The 15,039-nt window shown below is 51.3% G+C and overlaps 1 protein-coding gene and 1 non-coding gene across 2 annotated transcripts; both read right to left on the bottom strand.

The window, feature by feature from the left end:
- Positions 1 to 6,190: 6,190 nt before the first annotated feature.
- On the bottom strand, positions 6,191 to 6,264 carry B0H64DRAFT_t22. The gene has a single exon. It is a non-coding gene; the product is annotated as a tRNA-Asn (tRNA).
- A 1,187-nt stretch (positions 6,265 to 7,451) lies between these two features.
- Positions 7,452 to 9,632, bottom strand: B0H64DRAFT_371174 (glycoside hydrolase superfamily; the record flags this gene model as incomplete). The annotated part of the gene is made up of 6 exons (XM_062802134.1): positions 7,452 to 7,731; positions 7,826 to 7,956; positions 8,014 to 8,351; positions 8,427 to 8,822; positions 8,875 to 9,053; positions 9,109 to 9,632. 6 exons carry the CDS (start codon positions 9,630 to 9,632, stop codon positions 7,452 to 7,454), a joined length of 1,848 nt encoding a protein of 615 aa, XP_062662238.1.
- Between the last annotated feature and the right edge of the window lie 5,407 nt (positions 9,633 to 15,039).

Below are 15,039 nucleotides of genomic sequence, written 5' to 3'. Positions count from 1 at the left end.
CTTACAAGGAAACATGGTCAGCAGAACAACTCGCAGACGTGATCTATCGCAACATAACCTCGGTCCACGGATGGCCAGAGGAATGGATCACGGACAGAGACACCAAGTTCGCATCAAAGTTTTGGCAGGCTCTGATGACGAGACTGGGTACGAAAAGTAAGCTCTCAACCGCTTACCACCCACAGACGGACGGACAGACGGAACGACTCAACCAGGTTGTCGAACAATACCTACGGTTGTACGTCAATTTCCAGCAGGATGACTGGGTCGAGCTGTTGCCAACGGCACAACTCGCCTACAACACCACCGTCACGGAGACCACGAAGGTCACACCATTCTTCGCGAATTACGGCTACGAAGCAGATTTGCGACAAGGGCCCGAGGTTTCGGTGCCCAGAGCGGCAGTCAAAGCCGACAAAATGAGCTCGCTGCACGCGATGCTCAAGGAAGAACTCGAATTCGTACGAACACGGATGAAGAAGTTCTACGACAGAAACAGGCTCGAGGGACCTCGCCTAGAAGAGGGGGGCAAAGTTTACCTCATTTCTCGAAATCTTCGCACGAAGCGACCAAGCAGGAAGCTCGACTTTCGCAAAGTCGGACCGTTCAAGATCGACAAAAAGATTTCGGAGAACAATTACGCTCTCGCGTTGCCCTCGACAATGCGACTACGGACCAACGTTTTCCACATCTCACTTCTAGAACCAGCGCCGGAGAACGCGCGACTCGACAAGGACGCCGAGGCGGAGGACGAAGAAAAAGAATGGGACGTTGAGGAAGTCCTAGACTCACGCATCACGAAAGGACAGTTGGAGTATTTGGTTAAATGGCTGGATTTTGGCCCAGAAGACAATTCATGGCAACCAGCTACGAATCCCAACTGCCCCGAGAAACTTCAGGAGTTCCACCAGAGGAACCCGGATCGACCAAAGGAAACCCCACGGACAAGTCAAACCCGGCGAGGAAATCGTCGGATGAGGCGCTAGGAAAAGAGTCGACAGGAAGGGCGGACCCTTGCGGCCAGGAGGGCACCAGGGAAGTGCCGTCAGGGGACAGGACGGGAACCGAGGAGGCCACCGCCCGGGATGACTCAGCGTCCCGTCGCTCTTTCTCCTCCTCCTCGTCCAGAAGCTCCGACTCGCGACGGAACGCCTCCAAGGCCTCTTCCTCAAGGGCGCGGGACTGTCGCTCCAAGCGGAGAAGCTTGCTCAGGGTCGCTTGGCGCTCACTGTCCAGTTGACGTTTCCGTTCGATGAAGACACGCACTACCATGTTAGAAGACACTTGACGAGGCAAGGGGGGACTCACGATCTGCCCCGTGAACGTCACAACGAGTGCGGTTCGCAGCAAGACACGGGCGACACTTGGAAGCGTTGTCCGCCGCGGTGCAGGTTAATTTCTTTTTACGGCAGTACGAGCAAGTAGACATGACGGAGCCAAATGCGTCGGCACAGGCGACCTGATCATGACGGCGGTCAGTACTGTTGCGCTTGCGAACGCGCGACATGACGAAAAGAAGGTGAAGGAGAAGACTCACCACGGACAGAGTAGGAAATTGTTGGATCTATTTCGGGGACGGAAAGAAGCGCGTGGTCTTCGGGACGAAGACCAACAGGGAGGGGCATCGTGTCACGAACAGCCAACGAGGGGCGTGCTGGAGACATGCCACCACGGGGCGCGGGCCGCCCCGAGCCAATCACCGGCGGCCAGCTGGGTGCTCTGCTCTTGGCACGACAGAGCACGCTACGCTCTGGGTGCTCTGGCACAGAGCAGGGAGAGCACGACGCTCTGGGTGCTCTGGCACGGAGCATACAGAGCAAGGTACGGAGATACCTCAAGACTTAGATAGTATATAGTCACTCGTTCTGGAGAGCTCTGGGAGTTCTCCAGTTAGCAATCACAACTACAGTTCGCTACAAGCTCGAGAGCCTACTGTTGAGACAAGTCTTTGTTGTGCACCCTTTGGCTGCACCGAACCTAAGCACCCTTGAGAGAATACCTTCGACCGATACTGAACCCTAACAGGACGGGTCCAGAGACAGGTTCGTCACAAGTACTAATAGAATATTATATTATAAGGGATTTATAGCCCTAGCTTAGATACTATATAATCTATAGTATCGCTGAAATTTACCTAGATCAGCTTAACTACTATAATATAGGTACGTTATCTCTCTTTCCTATAACCTACTATATAAGCTACCTCCCCTTTCTCTTTATCGTTCTGCTACCGGACTACTAATTATAAGGCAACCTCTCACCGAGCTATTATATACACAACCGCTATCCTAAAGCTAGAAGGCCTTAATCGATAAACGGTAAGGAGTAGGGCTCAGAGAAATAGTTGTTAAAAAGCGTAAGTACTGTACGAGACGATATACAGGTTGTCGAGGCGCCGGAAAGAGGGAAAGACAAGGGGGACACGTCTAGCTTGGCGAAATGAGGACGAGGAGAGGAGGCAGCAACCGAGTAAAGCAAAGAGCGAGGGAGAAGTCGAGAGTATAAGAAAGGGACGTTGGAGATGAGGGGCTCTATTTAAGCTGCCGGCGCTGCTGGGCCGTGCGAGTATGTAGGTCTGGCATCTGGCGGAGCGCTATACCCGATTAGGAAGGACGCCATTCCCGGGGGGTGCAACACCATGTTCTGCATTACATTAATTATTATCATCTATATGAGAAAGTAGAAAGGAGGTAAATACAATGTTAGTATATTCAATAATAAGACTGTCTAAGCTACCTAAGTTAAACCTGTCATTGTACAAATAGAGTCGGAGACTTTATACCTCTAAAGACAAAACTCGGGGAGGAAAGCAACAAAGAAGAGTGTAGCTACACTTGGAGATTGGAAGGCTGTGAGCGTTGCCCATACCATTCAGGCCATCAGCGGTCTGTTATTGCCGGCATATCTGCACCCAAGATAGCTATTTGACTGTGGTCACGGTCCAGAAGCTTGATAGCCTCCTTCCCAGTCCGCAAAGGCGGTAATGCACTTTCGGAGGCGACATGACGAGTCATGAATAGGCCGGGGGGTGCCGAGACTTGCGTGCTGAAATTCGAACCATCAGCCTCTGGGATTGTTAACAGTGAAAAAGCTGCCTCGAGTGCCCGGCCATAGATGCGTTGACAAAGCCAGAGCACTAAGCTAACCGGCACCTTCTGCTCTCCAATTTTGTTGATATGGAACAGCGCTAAGAAAGTCTATATTCCTGTGTCGTCTGGCAAGTGACATTCACGCCGGCCCGGCGCCATACGATCACTTGTCACCAGCCCGCGAGGTTTGTGCTTTCGGTCCCAACGCGTTGCAGCCGGCGCGATGATGTTCATGCCGAACAAGTAGACCTCCGATAGGGTGTTTTTTTTTTTATCAACACAAGGCTGAACGGGCAAACACGAAAAACACGAAACCACGCCGCAACTCCCACGACTCCGACTCGTTTTCCATGAGCATCCCCAAAGGCTTACATGTTGACAATCATCAACTCACAGAAACTCCCCACCCGTTCCTTTCTGTGTGTACGTTTTCTTTAATCCCTTGACACTTCCAGCATTTTGTGATAGTTCGATACCAACCCCGACAGACAGAGAACGCAGTGACACTCCGCGACCAACAGACACAGCTCCATCAACTTACGGATCTGGTTATGAATCTGCAAAGCGAGATCCAACCCCTCACTACAAAGACCGCCACGGATCAACCGGCGTACGTTTGTGTCGTTTCAGCCGATTCGGAGTGCCCCCATCCATCGCCTCTCCTCCAACTCGCGACCCTTTTTCTCGCCCGTCGTCCTTTCCCACCTCGGTCCTCTTTCGCTCGGTCAACTAATAACCGATAATATGGTTGTGCAACAACGCCCGAGTCAAAGGGGACACGGCGCCGGAAGCCACAAGCAGCACTGGCGGGATAACCGCCAGGTCCAAGCCAAAAAGAAGCTAAACCTACGAGGCAACATGCCAAAAACGGGCATGTTGCACCCTTTCGCCTGGGCCTTGACGAAATACTACCGCAGCGACTATTCTCTCGCGACGGCCATCAAGACGAAACATGGAGATGCCAAAATTCAGTTCCAAGTCTCCCTCGAGGCAGTCATGCTGGGGATACGACGCCTAAACATCGATGTTGAGCAAGACGTATTGGCTGAAGCGTTTGCAAGGCTCTGCATCGAGGACCGGGCGCATTCGAATGATTATCTCATGGACGAGGAGTATGATCCCGCCTTCGGGATTTTGTAACAGCCCCGGACTGCCCTGGGTTAGGAGTCGTCGAACCCATGGGTTCGCTTGCAAACAAACTCATGATTCAAACTTATGGAACCAGCTGTCGGGAAGACCTATTAGTACGTAACATCCCCCACGCCTGTCATCCCCTTGTACCCCCATTGACCACGCAATATCAAACGGTTCCAGATGTCGTTACATCTTCCCCACCCCCCTGAACCCGTCTCTTACTAGGTACTTTCACCAGCATTGAGAATCCAAGGTCTCCAGGGTTCAAAGCAGAAAATGTCTGTCCTTCGCGTGTTCAGTCAAGGATAGTAGCACCGAGAAGGCCACACCCAGTCGTCAAGAACAATGCCTCGATCTTTGCTCAGTTCGAAGGACCCTAGGGGTGGAAGCTCCCCCGGCATCCCATTACCCGAGCAGGGTGGATAAAGGACAAGAGGAAGTGCTAAACAAGCTGATTTGCTACGGCACGGAACGTCACTCTGACGCTAACATGACCGCGGGCTTGCACTTACAACGCTGGAAGCCTCTGGGCTTCTGTCTACACCCTTTAAGGTTCCCAGATTCAGATACCCTTCAATAATTCCATTCCATGGGACGTAAGTCTCTCTCCCAGGCCTCGAGCGGGGGAGTGGACATCGGAGGTGATTTCATCCCATCTCTGTTGTGACGTCAGACTAAATGGAGGTTGTAATTATAGAGGCGTGGGAACAGTTGAGAAGCTTGGCTTGAAGCTGAAATGGACTGTCTCTGCTCCCGCTGGGCGCGAGACGGTATTTAATAGAATAAACCTGTGGAAACCCTCGGCGAGTTCGGGATCATCCATCAGAATTCCATGGAAGATGGACGTGACTGACTCGGACGACTCTTTTGTGGGAAAGAGGAGTTGCACTGTGAGAGCTGATAAGGTGTCAACCTGGAAACCTCGTAGGTAAACTGCATAGGTAATAAAGTGAGCCCAGGGAGGTAGGGGGCCCTTGGGCTGCTACCAAGTGGAACTCGGAAGATAACAACAGCAAGGGGCAGAGCGGTTAAGCAGTGCCGAGCCAGCATAAGAAGTTGCAGGAGCCTTCAAAGGCCAGCATTAACACGGAACTGACGGCTCGCCGACTCCACGTTCCAAATTTGATGTTATCAGCGTGGGCCCGTGAACCCACACTCCAACCCACTCGTCAAATCTCTCGATCCATTGCATTATGACGGCAGGTGATCCTTACGGACCGCAATGTACAACTATAATGTGGGTAGCTCCCTGTGTTAGTTGTACAAGCCATACACTGGCCGTTCGTTCAACCTTTCATGTTCTCGGTTGTAATGGATAGCAAAACTGACTCAAATTTCGCGCATAGCTAAAGTCTACTACCCATGAGTCGGATACCGCACGATGAATTACCTGTCACTTAGATATTAGAACACATCAAAACGCAAGCCTACTGCCTTCGAAAGGCACTCGAATTCTCGACTAACAGAGTGGATAAGCCGTCCGTCCGTAGGCACAGTTCTGAGCTTCCTAGAGTCCCTGGCGGTGAAGAGGGTACACCAGGCGGCTAAGAGCCGTCCTAGGGAGACGGTTCTAAATTATCCAAAGGGCTCGGTTTTTGTGGAGGTGCAGGCGGCCGTAACCGTTCCAAAGGGGAAGGCTGCCGTGGTGCTAGACTTTCCGTGGCGGTCAGGAGGTCTGGTAATCGTATCACTTCGTCTACAGCTGTTCTTGAGCCGCTCTGGTTGCCCCTTGATTACCCCCTTCAACCATTCAAATTTTTCTTTGCTTCCACCCCTTGTTATCCCGTCAAGCCGGCCTTCGCAACGCGTCAATTCCGCCGTATTCAACCCATCCGTCAACCACCGCCAAGATGTGACTGAGTTCCAGGAGACGGCACCGCTGCTCCTCAACGCCAGCCCGCAGCATCAGCCCCTGGAAAGCCCAAAAAGAAAGCGAAGCTGCATCAAAATAGCAACTCTTTCACCGTCTCCTCCGGGAAGGCTCGAACTTCCAACCTCCTGATTAACAGTCAGACGCGCTAGCCAATTGCGCCACAGAGGAGTAGAGGTGGGTTGCGTTGTTGTGGGCCGTCGAGCGGATAAAGACATCTTGTTTTGCTTGATGCTGCTCCACCTCCGGCTGATGTACAACGATCGGCGTTGAGTGAACGACACTTGAAGTGAGCCCCGAGTAGAAGGACTGAGCGGGCAATAACGTTTGATAGTTTACGCTGCTGGTCAGCTTCTCCCGAAGCTCGATCAACTACGAGCTAGCTACCGCAAGCTGCCTACCTAGGTAGAGGGACGCTGGATCAACCTGGTCGCTTCCTCCTAAGCCCCTCTCTCCGTCTCACCGGGATAACTATTTATAATAGCCTTTTCAGCCGCCACCCTTACACAACTCCAAACTTCTAATTCTCGACCTGACCTTGACACCTCACAATCTAAATGCTCAAACCAATCCAGCATCACCAACGTGACAACGGCCATGATACCCCGCACATCACACGATCCAAGGTCCCAAAGTCCGCGGCATGCGCGCCAAAGAACTTAACCAGTCCACACACCAAAACCGTCCCGTCTACACCACGTCCCGCCGCATAGCCACGTTGATGTACACTGTTCCACTGCTCCGGCACTGCCAGGAGACAGGTCCCTTCCCGACGTGTTGCCCTGCGGTGTAACCCCGGGGAAGGGAAGAAAAGAAGTGCACGACGGTGACCCGTGTCATGCAACGGACGCACAACAGCTGACCATGATCCAGCTGTCTCGCATCAAGTCTGACCCGATGACGTCGAGGTGCGCAAAGGAACCCACCAACGAGGAATGCAAAAGCATAATGCAGGGTGATGAGGGCAATGGGGTAAACACACCTTCCTATCTCGGGAAAGGCGAGAGACAAGTGCTGCTTGGCGGTTGGTCACACAGCTTCACGTCAACTGACTAGTAACACCAGCAAATGAGATAGCGGAAACAACCGTCAAGTCAACATCGCGGGAGGATGGCTCGGGAAGGGGCATCAGTTTATGCAGTGCACGAGAGATGTTCATATCATATCGCTAGACTACGAGAAGTGACCGAGGTAGTACCAAATCCACCAAACCAAACCCAACCAGACCCAACCAGACCCAACCCAAACAACAAACAGCAAAGCCAAGCTGCCAAGCACCAACCAAACCAAACCAACCACCACCAACAACAATAACCCCCTTTACCTACCTATACAGGCACGTAAGAATCAGGAACCACCTAAGCCCTCTTCTCCGCGGCCTCATACAGCGCCCTGATATCCCGCCTCCACATCTCGGCATCCACGCGCCGCACGCGCCGGTCCATGGTCAGCAGGCCGTTGACCTCGCCCTCGACGTCGGTCGTCTGCGTGTAGACGGCCCCGCTGCACGCGTACCGCTCCACCTGCTCGCGCAGCTGCGTGAGCAGCACGTGCGCCCGGTAGTGGAACGACTCCGGCCCGGAGTGGATCTCGTAGGTCTGGTTGATCGCGTCGACGGCGCGTTGGATGGGCCAGAGGCTGTTTTTTTGAAAAAAGGGGGGGTTAGTATCTGTGGTTGGTGGTTGTTGTTGGGGTGGGTTAAAAGGGGAGGGAAAACGGGGGGTTAACGTACTTCTCGTCGGCGGGACGGAGGCCGATGCCGCCGAATTCGCCTTGGAAGCCGATGCGGCTGGGGTCGTAGGGCGAGGAGGGCTGCGAGAAGAAGGGGGTGCCGCATTGGGGCTCGGCGTACTTGTGGTTGTCCTGGTAGTCTAGTCAGTCTTTGTTTGTTGTTTGTACTCGGGGCTGGAAATCACGTACCGAAAAGTCACCTGCTCCGTGGTCGTGCCAACCAGTGACCGCATCGATCAGCCTGGTCGGGTCCAGCTCGCGGACACGGTCGGTCAGGGCAAACTCCGGGTGGTAGTCGGTGATCTGGCCCCATCCCTCGTTGTAGATGACCCAGGTTACGACGCTCGGGTAGCTCTTGTGCTCGTTCACCATGATCTCGAGCTGGCGCTGGAACTCCTTCTGTTCCGCATCCGTCGGCCTGGCGTTGGTGTGCACCCGCATCGAGGGCATGTCTTGGATTACGAGCAGGCCAAGGCGGTCGCAGGCTTCGTAGAAAAGGTCTGGCTCAATCTTGATGTGTTTCCTGACTGGGTTATGTTAGCGTTGTGGTTTACAAAGTTTACTGGGCGTGGCTTGGACAGAAGGGTAGTGGTTTGACTTACCCATGTTCATGCCGAGGTCCTTGATAACCTCCAGGTCGTACACCATGGCTTCCAGCGTCGGGGGTGTGTGGATGCCATCCGGCCAGTATCCCTGGTCGAGGGGACCGAACATGAAGACAAACTTGTCGTTGAGGAGGGGACGTTGTACGCCGTTGACGACGCCGGAGGCGATGGTGCGGAAGCCAGTGTAGCTCCGGACTTCATCCTTCCCCATGGTGACAGTAACGTTATAGAGGGTCGGCGAGTCTGGAGTCCACAACTTCGGCGAGTCAACTTGGAAGGTGAAAGCCCGGTCTGATACGTGTTGGTGAGTTGCCACCACATCACCGTGCGGACCTGCCACGGAGATCTCAATAGGAGTCGCATCCTTTGTCTGGCTATGGACAGTAGCAGTAACTACCCTGATGTTAGAAATGGGATCGTCTCAGACAATGGAGGCTTAACTTACCCTTGCCGTTCATATCTGCTGACAGGTCAAGGGTCGAGATGAAGTTTTCGGGCACACTCTCAAGCCACACGGTCTGCCAGATGCCCGAGCAGGGTGTATAAAAGATGTGCGATAGCCGCTTCGTCTGCTTGCCTTGAGGGATGGACTGATCGTCCGTTGGGTCAAAGACGAAGACATGCCTGAGATAAGGTAAGTTTACTTTACATTCACAGTCCAACATTAGCGAATACGTACAACTCGTTGACACTGCCCGAGACAATGTTTTCCGTGATATCGAGTGAGAACCGCGAGTAGCCGCCGCGGTTGAAACCGACCTTGGCGCCGTTGACATGAACAGTGGCCTCATAGTCAACCGCCTCGAAGTTGAGCATGACTCGGCGACCGGATTCGGCCCAGCGCGGCGGGACGGTGAAATTGGTACCGAACCACATGTGAGTGACGCTGAAGCTCATGTCCATGATGCCGGAAATGCCGCTCTCGATGCATGACGGGATCAGAGTCTCCTTCTCCAGAGGTAAAGCCGGAAGGCTGGTGACATCAGCGGCTCCTTGGGCGGGCTGGTAGGTCCAGATCCCGTTGAGTGACTGCCAGACATCGCGGCGAAGCTGAGGGCGAGGGTACTGCGGCCAAGGTTGGGTTCCGACCTTCTCGGTCCACGGGGTGTCTAGAGGAGGCGGACGAAGCTCGTATGGTGCTGCGGCTTTGCCTTGTGCCGACAGCAGACCGAACAACAAGAGAAAGAACTCAAGAAAATACATGGTGGTAATCTTGTGTGTGAAATGATACCAAAGATCGGTAGGATAGGTGATGTTTAAGGATATTCCCGGAGAAAGGAAACTTGCGAGATGATCGAGGATGTCATCAGAAAGGAAAGCCATGATGACTAGTAGGAAGGCGTAGACTTTTTAGCGATGATAGATCTCCGCACTTCACAACAGGGTCCCTCCTTTTCGGGGCTGTTCGTCTGAACAGTGTAGTGATGCAGTGATGCAGTAATGCAGTAATGACAGTGCCGAGTGAATGGAACAGACAGCTGGTAGGCTCAAGTTGGTTCTGACCTTCCAAGTGCGGTTGGCTCGATTCACTGGTGAGAAGTACAACGGATGGAGGTTGCTGCGGGCGCGGAGTCGGACTCGGTGGTTTTGTGATCACGAGGGTGCCACTTTTGTGTTTGAGATCGGCCGAAGTGCAGCTGACTGCGAGCGGAGTGAACCTGGTGAGGGGTATTAGGGGGTGACTGGGGGGGTCTACTGGGGTTGTTCTGAAAGGCCAAGCCTCCTCATTGGGGCTTATGGTAACAGGGAAGACTGCATCAGACGCGACCTTGACCACAAAAAGTAACGAGACGGCAACTCCCTTATTCAAATATTCGTCGTGGTGGGCCCAAGCCGCCCAACAGACGTGGGGAAGCGTGGCTGCGTAGGACGGCAATCACAGCACTGTCAGCACATGGTTGGTGTGTGACTTTGATTCTTGTCTTGGTCCCATCTGTGTCACTCACGGGAAGTACTTCGTAACCAGCGAGCCACCCCCCATAAGACTGTTGTTGGGTGATACAAATCTAGAGAAGTTGTATCCTGCCGAGCTGTACCCAGCCTTTGCTCGGTCAACAGGAAGGGTCGGCCCCGATCCACAAGTGTAGCACGAGCAGAGACCAAGAATGAACCCACTTCATCTGAACATCTTCGCTTGCGGTCTGCAATAGGAAGGGGGCGGTGTGGGGGGGGGAGGAAGAGGCAATAATGCTGCTTCAAGGTTAATGACCTTGCCTACCTGCCTATGCTTTGTACCACATTAACTCTTGAACACTTCCTACCCCTGTCACCTACCGTCATCCCGTCCCCTTAGCGAACACCGAGCCCCCCTTCCTTCCAACCCATCCACGCTCCGCTGGCACCAGATACTCCCATGACTAGGAAGGCTGCCCATGAGTCAAAGGAAGTGGGGGGCTAGGACAGTAAATAGATTACGGGGGGGTGGGAGTGAATGGAAAGGCGGCGTTTAGCGGGTAACACAGCAATCGCAACTCAGGCCCACAATCCAGAAACAAGTAGAGAACGCATAAACGCACAGTTGAGCTAATATTACCATAAGATCAGGCTGCGGGGCCTTCAACAACCTCGTCGCTAGTCAGCCCTTCGCTTAGCCGCATCACCCTCTTCTCCTGCACGAGACGCGTGTAGATGGTGCGCAACATGTTCCCGGAATGGCGCGCTGCTCCTGTTCGTACCGCTCAAAGTCCTAACCCTGCGCGGTGCCGTACCAGTAGCTAAACGGATCAGGCAGGTGATCCACGCTCCACTTCTTCTGCAATTCGGTGCATACCTCGGGCACAACGAGATAGAACTCGGTCCGTCGTACCAAATCTAGGAGAGTCGTACCTTTGACGATAGGCTTATCGTAGTTATCCCACCCCTCAATATCGGAGTTATTAGTATTAGTAAAGGGTAGACCGAATCTATCTATTATAACCTATACCCTATTAAGTAGCTAAATTAACAATAGACTAAATCTCTTACTATTAGGAAAGAGAGTAGATACTATAGAACTTAGGTCCTTGATAGTAGCTATAAACCTATTATATAGAAGCTAGATAGCGATCCTATACTAATCTAACTAAATTAACTAGTTAATATAAGCTTAGTTATTTAGGGATATTGTTAGTAATATTAAAAGAAATAGAAAAGGCTGAAAAATATACCGATATACCGAATATTAAAGCCTATAGCCTTATTACTCTTCTACTCCTCTCTAAGAGGAAATAAGAGAGAAAAGTCTATCTAAAGGTTAACCGGGGGTTTTATAAATATAATAAACTATAAATAAATCCGGATAGGGGTATATAGAGTACTATCTATAGTAAGTATAGGGCTAGCTAAACTAGTAAGTACTATATAGTCTTTATTATACTTACTAATAGCCTTTTTTACTACTACTAATACCTTTAATACTACTATTACTACTATTATAAGTTAACTACTAGCTCTACTAGAGCTAGTAGTTACTATACTATTTAACTATTATTAAGATATAATATTATTCTAGATAGGAAAGTTAGCAATTAGACAAATAATAAAAGAAATATATAGTACTAACTAAATTTATATTAGTCTAATAAGCCTAGGTAGTCTATCTACTTCTCCGAAAGATTATATACTATAGTAAGCCGAATAAATATACCAGGTTCCAAAGAATCCCGGTATTAATCTCTCAAATTAGTATTAACCTGATCGAGCTACCTCTACTCCCTCCCCGAATCTCCCGTTTATACTAACGAGAGCAGCGCCCCTACAGTAACATAACTCTTCAGTTTCTCTTAAAGATCGTTTATAGTGGTAAAGCCAACCGTAAAAGTTACTGGCTCCGAAGACTCCAGTAAAGCAATCTCTGAAATCGACGTCAGAGCAACGATATCGCAGTTTCGTATCTCGTAGCCGAAACAAAAGAGAAAGAAAAAAATGAAGATCGTAAAGCCTCGCTGAGGAGACTGTTGCGGCCGTGACTACAAAAATGAGCGGGAGAGGGGATTGTCGTCGAGTGTAATGTTTCATTAAAAGGGTAAGCTAAGTTCAAATTGTTGACATGAGAGTCGGAGGGAAAGAAAATGGGAGAGTCGGGCAGGGCACTGCAGCCTGAGGCAATCTTCAACGAAAGGTTTTAATCAGCAAGCAACTACTTTACCTCGGTAACTTGCATAAATCAATAAAAGTAATTAACAATAAAACACACCAAAGACGAACAATAGACGAAGTGTTCGCGGGTCAGGTAGTTAAAAATGAAAAGTTGGAAGCCTTGGCCTCGCCAACTCGATGAGCACATCGAATAACTGCGGGTTCCGACATCAAGCATCGTAGCAACGACGAATGCGGCTGGTGATCTTCCCAATCTAACAACTCTAGCCGAATTACATTTCTTTAAAAGTAAGAGCTTTAGATTAGCGCAAGACGGTGCGTTACTTAATACAGCAGCCCTTGTAATCACCTTTGACCGAGGATGCTGTTCAGCAAATCATGTGCGGTCGTATGACTCCTATTCCAGAACAACATTGGCACCCGTTGGCCATCAATGAGGCCTACATAAACTGCCCGCCTTCCGTGATCGCCGCCACAATGTCCGCCTGTGCTGTCAAGAAGTTACCTACCTTTCCGCCAACATGTCCGAATCCAGCGGCACAGAACCCCAAACACCCCAACGAGGCTTTCTCTCGCTGCCTACTGAGCTCCTGGCTGAAATATGCAGCTACTTTTGCCCCCACTGTGCCCGTCAATGCGATCCATGGCCCTTCAACGGTCAGCGAGACCACTTGGACGACGAGCACGAGCGACAGAAGCTTGGCTCCCACGAATGCTACAGAGATTTAGTCAACATCAGCCGGGTGAACAGGGCTCTACACCTCTTGGCACAAGAATATTTGTGCCACTGTCCGTCCGTCATGGACTTCTCGCTTTGGTCCCTTGTCAATATCTTGTCAAGAGACCCAGATCGAGCGTCACGAATCCGTGAGATCCACGTCGGGCATTCCAAAGAATTAGTATTTACAAAGCATGCGTCAGACATATCCCACATGATCCACCCGTTGTGTGAGCTGGTTCGCCAGACTACACCACCCCAAACAACGGGTCAAGACATCAAGGAAGCGATAATAGGGCAAGCGCTGACGTTCAGTCGCCGCTACTCCGCTCAGTTTAAGGTTATCCAAGAGGCAACATTTATATCAACACTCCTGCGGCTTGCGCCGAATTTGAAAAGCGCCCAATTTCCCCTCGTACCAGCATCGACACGCTGGTCGCTTGAACCTTTTGAGGGGTACTCTAAACGCACTTTTGGGCAGATCTTGCAGGGAGTCTTGGAATTGTCTAGCCCGTCCTTGATGTCACTTACAAGACTGGCTTTCACTGGCGTCCATCTCAGTGTCGAATTAATTGACAATGCCATCCCTATTATCGCGCTGGCCCCGAATCTCGAGGCCCTGCATTTTGAGTACTGTGGGAACTTTTCTGGTAAACTTGAACTTCCGCCGATGCGGAATCTCACCGAGCTAAGCCTTGTGAACTCAAGCTTGGACATGGATTCCCTGGCCACCCTTTTAGCGGCGGTTGGACCAAGACTTTACAAGTTCAGACTCCAACGAGTACTCAGAAAAGCTCGGTATTATGAGCCCTCCCAGCCCGAGAGATTGTTACAATTACTGAAACCTTGGGGGGCGACGCTTAAAGAGCTAAGCCATGTGCCGTGTCGATCCGAGGGGATTTTTAATTTTCCTGCAAGTCTTAGCCCATTTCAGGGCTTTCGGGTCTTGAGGATTCTAAGTACCCAAGCATTTAGGCTTCATCGCCGCGCCTGGCGCTCATACAACCAAAAGGCGGGAGTCTTCGCCTCGACGCTCCCTCCCTCGATTTGCGAGCTCAAAGTTCGTGGCCACCATGACTTACTCGCCCCTGCCTTACGAGGTTTATTGGTTGCTGCCGGTCAATACCCTGATCTGCGTATGATCGAGATCACCGCCGAATACAAGGCGAAGCCCGATCCTCCCATTAGGCGGGTCTCCTATCACGACAACTCGGATACGTATCACTCTTTCGACGAGGATGCCTCCGATGAGTATGCCTCCGAGGATGAGATCTCCGAGGACGAGGCCGCCGTCCATGCTGCCCATATATCGCAAAATCAATCAGAACTGCGTGATATCGCCGCGTCTTTCAAAGCGCTGGGGGTGGACTTTATTCTTGACTTCTTGCCAAGGGACCGCTTGCCAGACCCTTGACCCCAGTGCATTGTCGTACATCACCTAGGTACCTAGGTACATACCTACCTAGGTGCCGAGGTAAGGACATACACACCTTACCTGATCACTTGTTCTCCACCGCAGCCGTTAAGTTGAAAGAGCTGCTGGCTTTCGATTCACCAAGGGAGGGAATTTGTGCTCTCGCACCTCTATACAATTTCCTGCGCTAATTCATCTCTTTGAGGTCCAAGTACCTAGGCATACACTCACACAAGCAACAAGCCGCATGCGTTGTAGCTATGGACGGTTAACTTTCCGTAATCTAGGTAGCCTAGGAAAGGATCAAGAACAGTGATCTCCTTCATGGGAGCTTTTCTACCACAGCTACTTAAAGGCGTAACATCATGGGTGTGGGAGATGACAAAAAGAATCGATAAGTA

This window comes from Chaetomium fimeti, assembly GCF_033439085.1.
Source record: "Chaetomium fimeti strain CBS 168.71 chromosome Unknown B0H64scaffold_2, whole genome shotgun sequence".
NCBI classification, from domain to species: domain Eukaryota; kingdom Fungi; phylum Ascomycota; class Sordariomycetes; order Sordariales; family Chaetomiaceae; genus Chaetomium; species Chaetomium fimeti.
Note: the sequence above shows the minus strand (reverse complement) of the source record. Positions and strands in the feature narration are given on the sequence as shown.